This window comes from Urocitellus parryii, chromosome 14 (genome assembly GCF_045843805.1).
Source record: "Urocitellus parryii isolate mUroPar1 chromosome 14, mUroPar1.hap1, whole genome shotgun sequence".
Lineage (NCBI taxonomy): Eukaryota > Metazoa > Chordata > Mammalia > Rodentia > Sciuridae > Urocitellus > Urocitellus parryii.
In genome coordinates, this window is record NC_135544.1 from 64,847,342 (window position 1) to 64,853,505 (window position 6,164).

Here is a 6,164-nt window from a genome sequence, read left to right on the forward strand (position 1 = left end):
GCAGAGCTAGTGGGAGATGGTGTAGGAATAACAGCATGTTTATTCCACCTTTCCATGCCTTTCATCTCCTCCCACCTCTGTCCTTCTGTTCTAATTCACCAAACCCACCCAAGGTGAGGGGAGAACATAGGACTCAGTGTTTGTTCTGCGAACAGTGGGAATATGATGTGTCCTCTGTGCCCTTTGTGACTGAGGACTCAGGAACACAGCTCTCCATGCTCCCAGCCCACTCACCCGGCCAGTTCTATAAAGGTACCCACCCGCCTGCCCACTCTGGGGCCCGCAGGTCGCAGTCCCCATGGCAGACATGGCTCAGCGATTCTGCGCTCCCTTTGTCAGCCTTCTCCTTGTGGCCCTGCTGCTCCCAGGTAAAAGAGAAAGATTTCCTGGGAGCCAGGGTCTGGAAGGGTCTGGAAGTCCAGGCTGGCCAGTGAGACCCTACGTCCCAGGAGCACGTTTTCCTGATGGGACTTTTGGGCAGAAGTCTCTGAGATGGGTTCTCAGACACTTTGAATGTGCTGATGGCACTGATTTCCCAAGCAAGAAGGTCCTTCCTTTCACTTTGCTTTCTTATTTCTGGAACATTCCTCGCCCCTTATGGAGGAAGACATTAAGTCTTAGGGAATCCCGGCAACTGCACTGGAGATGTCTCTGCACAAAGAGCTTTTCACTTCTCTTCTTCCCTCAACACACACTCATGCACATGTACACAAGTGTGCACACGCTCAGGTAGCACCGGGTACTCTTCCACCTTACCCCATCCCATTGCCCACCCTCCCTGCCCCTGACAGGGGCCCTGTCCTCGTGGGTTGCTGAATGGAGAGCACTGAACCCCTCTGCATCTGCATTCTCACAGGCTCGCCCAGAGCCCTCTCTGTGAACTCCTCAGGCACTGAGGTCCCCAGCGGCCCCCAGGAAGGAGCTCCTGGGCAAGGAGCAAACGGGTCTCCCGTGGTGCATCACCAAGTAAGGCGTTACTTCCAACCGCGAACTCCCCCTTTTCTTGGTGAGTCAGGTGCCACGTGCGTGACAAGTTCACCACTTAGGAAATGCTGAATGAATGAGATGGGAAGGCGACTGTGGATGGGTCTGGGTGGACAGTAGGTGTTGTGTGTGTGGTTCTGTCGTCCTACCTATCGGGAAGGCCATGCGCGGTGTGGGGCGGGGAGTGTGGATTTGCACATTTGAGGCACTGGGGATTGAATCCAAGGGCACTCTGCCACTGAGCTACATTCACAACCCTCCTTTTTTATTTTTTTGAGACAGAGTCTGGCTAAGTGCCATGCCTGTGTTCAAACTTGCAACCCTCCTGCCTTGGCCTCTGAGGCTGCAGGGATTATAGGCAGGCACTACTCTGCACTGTGGGCTGTGGAGGTCTTACAGCCTCTTCTGGGGCGATCACTGAGGGCCTCATGAAATATGGACATACTGTGGGACCAGGAGGTGAATTCTCTAAGGCTCTTCTGTAGTGTCTGAGTTCACGCAATACAGTAGCCAGAGGAGACACTATTGATTGATCACTCTACTCCTGCCAGGAGACTTCACAGGTCATTCACTGCACAGGAATTTACTGGACACCTCTAAGTGCCAGGTGTGAAGTGAGTTCATGGACTGATTCCTGGGGATGGGGACACAGCACACACTGTATGCCATCTCCTTGAGTGAGGAGGAAACAGGAAGTGGCATGGAGCCACAGCCCAGGCCACCCTTTTGGACTCTCAGGACAGCCCTGGTCAGTCTCCAGGGCCCTCCCTGCCCAGGACCACTTGCATATCCACAAGGTCTGGAGGAAACACTAGTTTCTGGGCTACTCTTATTCCCAGATTCATTGCTGACCCTGAAACAGAAAAAACCAGATGAGCATCTCAGTGGAGGAGGACAAGAGGGTGTTGTCAGATTTCTGGTAAATTCAGCATTAAGTCCCACCAGCTTTAATTTCTGCTTTATCCTCACCTCAGTCTCTCTGGAAGTGGCCTCCAATTTCAAAGGACTTACTGGACTGGCTCTCCTCCCAAGGGAAGGGAAAGGAGACTAGTACAAATACACACAAGTGCAATTCCAGGCATTTAGCTAGCAGGGCTTCACATAACAGGACCGTTCCTCCTACTTGACTAACGAGAGAGCTGAGGAGACCCAGAAGGTCTGGAGCAACAGGTCTGGAGTGTCCACAGTTCAGAACGTGAAAGTGTGATGACAGGAAGATGTTTTATACCCATTGCCATCTCCCACCCTGTACTTAAGAGCTAACATGGCCACTGTTCAATTCCTGAGACAACCTTTAGAGGCTGACTCTGATGTTTCTTATGCAGAACCTGAACCAGCTCTGAAAGTTGTCAACTGCAAGAAAGCTGAAGGTCTCTGTCAAGAATATTGTAATTATCTGGAAACACAAGTCGGCTACTGCTCTAAAAAGAAAGATGCCTGCTGTTTACCCAGGAACTGATGTCACCAAAGCAGAAACAGGGATGCTCTGTCCACCTGTCTGCCCTCTGGGCCATGAGGTCAATACAGATGCAGGTTTTTCTTGGAGAAGCGTCTCAGAAGACAGGATCTGAGGCATTGCCATGAGCAACAAACCCGCTAAACATTTTCTTGTAGCAAAATAGATGCCAAAAGACAACCTTACAGAAGGTGACAGCCTGAGATGGGCAACATGTTCAAAATCACAATTTGTGTGCTGGTGGGTGTGGAGGTAATAAAGTTTCATGGAAAAGCTTCAAGCAATGTGTTCTTTTATTTAATAAGTATTTGCTGAGTACTTACTTTGCTTTAGGCACTGAGAAATGTTGTAAATTAGGAACCTGAAGAAGACGTGGGGAAACAAATTCCTAAATACTTAAAAACAATAAAATGCTGCATATGTTATCATGTGGATGGAGGCCAAGAAAAACATGCAGCAGACAAATATAAGAGAATCAAGAAAGGGTTCCTGGGATTTGAGAAGGACTTGCACATGATTGGGAATTTATTAATTTGGCAGAGGAAGGCAGATCTCCAAGCAGAGGGTACAGTTTATAGAAAGCTCTGAGATGTGGGAGTGTGGAGTAAATGGGGAGAAGCCCAACAGAGTTGCAAAGAGAGAGGGTGATTCATAGCAGCAGCTGAGGCTTGTGTAGGAGATGCTGTGACATTTTCAAGGCAAGCTGACAGGACACTGGAGGGCCCTGCATAAGAGAAGGCTGTCAGGTGCTGGAGGAGAGCAACATGGCTGAATTTTAAGTTTTTGAATATTCATTCTAACAACAGATTTTGGAATGGGCTAGAAATGCATAAGATTAGAGGCAGAAATACTAGGTAAGAGATGGTCTTATCTGGAGTTCAGGGAGACCCAATGTGCCGAAGTAGAAATAGTAGATTATAGGAAAACACCATCAGGGGGCATTCTAGAGAGGAGGTGTTTATAGGTCTGGTGCCAAAGAAGGAATGGCAAATGGGACGTCAAAGACTGTGAGCAAGGCTACCCCAGGAAGCAAGGAGGAGCGTAGAGTCAGGTTGGCTTCAGATGCGTTGAAATGGAAGGACTTCACACAAGTTCAGTGAGAGCTGAACAGAAGTATATGAATCCCAGGAGTGAAGAGAGTGAGACAGACAGACAGAAGCCATTCACTTGTGGATGGTAACAATCCATCATGAGAGATGAATCTCTAGGGGAGAAGAGAGACTATGGTGAGGGATGCTAACTTTTAAGAGGGGTAGAGAGAATGGGGAAACATGGAGGGTGATGGAGTAGAAGAGGAGAGACCGGAAATGGTGCCATTCCAGAAGATGAGGATGGAGAAAGTTCGGGGCAGTGGAAGGCAGTCCTGGAAGAGGCGACGCCTGAGCCAACAGGAGGTAGTTCTGGAGAACAGATGGACGAAGGACGCCCCACCTGTCGCCCCATCTTCCCTCAGCCATAGCACCAAGATACGGGGCACCAGGCTTCTAGACTGAGTTCCATTATCCACATGGCCTGGGGTATTTTGTCCTAGGGTGTCAGGGTCCCTTAGGTGACAAGAACAAAAAGTTACTGAGGGAAGCTTTTTGTTTGTTTATGGAGTGGGAGTTAAATAGTGAGGAGGCATGGGAGCACAATAAGGGTCTCTGGGAGGAGAAGTGATCAAAGGAAGAATAAAGTTCAGATGACTGAGAGACATAGAGAAAAAAGAAAGCAAGCATGTCACCATTATCCTTGAATCCAGTCACATCTCTGCTCTCCTTCACGCACTCATTCATTGATTCGACAAACACTAACAAGCATCTTCCCTACCCCAGGTATTATTCTATGTACAAGTAATTCAATAATACGTAAAGTCTTTGCCTTCATGGAGCCCACATTGTATTGGGAAGTCAGACCATAAGCAACGTATGAAAATGAAATACACGGTATATGAGAAAGTGATATGGGAAAATAAAATCAGGGGAGGGAATGCAAATTATCAGGCAGAGGGTTGATATTTCAGAGGCCCAAAATCTCACTGAGAAGGTAGCTATTGGGTAAGGACCTGGAGGGGTTACAGAGAGACCTGTCACTGTCTGGTGAGCCATGGGCATTCCAAGGGGACAGCAGCACATGGTGATGTCCCAAGGCATGTGTGTGTTTGGTATATTTAAGAAACAATAAGAAGTATCCCCCATGCCTGGAGCAAAGGGAAGAAGGGCAGAGTGGAGTACAAGGCCTAACCAATGAGGTTTAGGCCCCACGGAGATGGGACTAAGCAGTGCAGAATAGAGAATTTCCCCTCCCTGAACTTTGGAAAGAAGGTCTCACTGTGTCCTTGTTGGACTCGAGTCTCTTTGATGGACAGGAGAGGAAAGGGGGCGCCAGATAGTGAGAGCCCCCTGGCCTGCTCTTCTTCCCAACCAAGCAATTTTCAATCCACTGCCTTCCAACTGTCTCCCCAAACCTCCCAAGCCATGGCCGATACGGAAGGGAACAGGATGGAATGCCACAGAGTGGGCTGGACACCAACCCACAGTATGCAGCTCTACCATTTTTAATACCTACACAAATTCCATTGAATGGATTCGTGCAACTACCTCATCACCCCTGTTGGCACAGGGCTGCTCTCATCTTGTAAGGTTAAAAGCAATTCAATAGACATTTTCTTCAATAATCTGTAAGAAAATGTTCCAGATACTGAGGATTGATATTGTTATAGAATATGAGTGATTAAAATCTTAACACATATGCAAATGGACCTTTATGTTTTTTAAATTTTTTTAGATGCTGATGGACCCTTATTTATTATTTTATTTATTTATTCATACGTGGTGCTGAGAATTGAACCCAGCACCTCACATTCACTAGGCAAGCACACTACCACTGAGCCCCAGTCCCAGCCCCGCCAATGGACCTTTAAAGAGAGGATTCCTATTTTTATACTCTCATCAGTAGTATATTAAAATACATAATTCTCCACTCCCTTTCCAACCCCAGGACTTATTAAAAGTTAAAGAACTCTCCACTCAGGCAAAAAAAAATAAATAACTCACTTCTTCAGTAACATGTCATTTTTTTCCTTTTTTCTTATTCTACACATTTAAGGTATAGAAGGTGATGCTTGGACATGCATATACCTAGAGAAATGATTACCATAGTCAAGCAAATTAATATACCATCACCTCATATAATGACTTTTTAATGTACCATAAGGATAGCAAGCTGCGCTAATCGGCATACGTAAGCGTACAGTGTGATTAATGAGAACCCTTGGGCTCTGCGTTCATCATCCTGCCCCTCTGTCCCCTTTGACCTACCTCTTCTCATTCCCGCCTCCATCGCACCCTTTTCCTCACTGTTTCTGTGTATCTCATTTTCTTTTAAATTTAACATGTTAGTGAAACATGAATGGCTCATTTCACTTATCGCAATGACCCCCAATTTCTTCTAGGTCAGACCAGTGGAAGGATTTCCTTCCCACCGCTGCATACTATTCCATCAGTTTTTATCTATAGACAGACAGTCGTTTCCCCATCTCGCCATGACAAGAGACAACAAGTTACAGAAATGGCAAGAGCTTCTTCTTCTTTTTTCTTCCGTCATTACTGCTTTTTCCACCAGTGTTTTTCACATTAGTGAAATGAGGGGGAAGAAACAACACATTCCAACGTGCAAAATTTACCAGAATAGCTTCAGCTGAAAGTCTCTCTCCTTCAAAAAGCTCAGATCTGGCTCGGCCTGG

At 46.9% G+C, this 6,164-nt stretch overlaps 1 protein-coding gene across 1 annotated transcript; it reads left to right on the forward strand.

The window, feature by feature from the left end:
- Positions 1-307: 307 nt before the first annotated feature.
- Positions 308-2,443, forward strand: LOC144250097 (sperm-associated antigen 11B-like). The gene is made up of 3 exons (XM_077792484.1): positions 308-368; positions 857-1,006; positions 2,310-2,443. The coding sequence occupies exons 1-3, from the start codon at positions 308-310 to the stop codon at positions 2,441-2,443; spliced, it is 345 nt and encodes a 114-aa protein (XP_077648610.1).
- Positions 2,444-6,164: the final 3,721 nt, after the last annotated feature.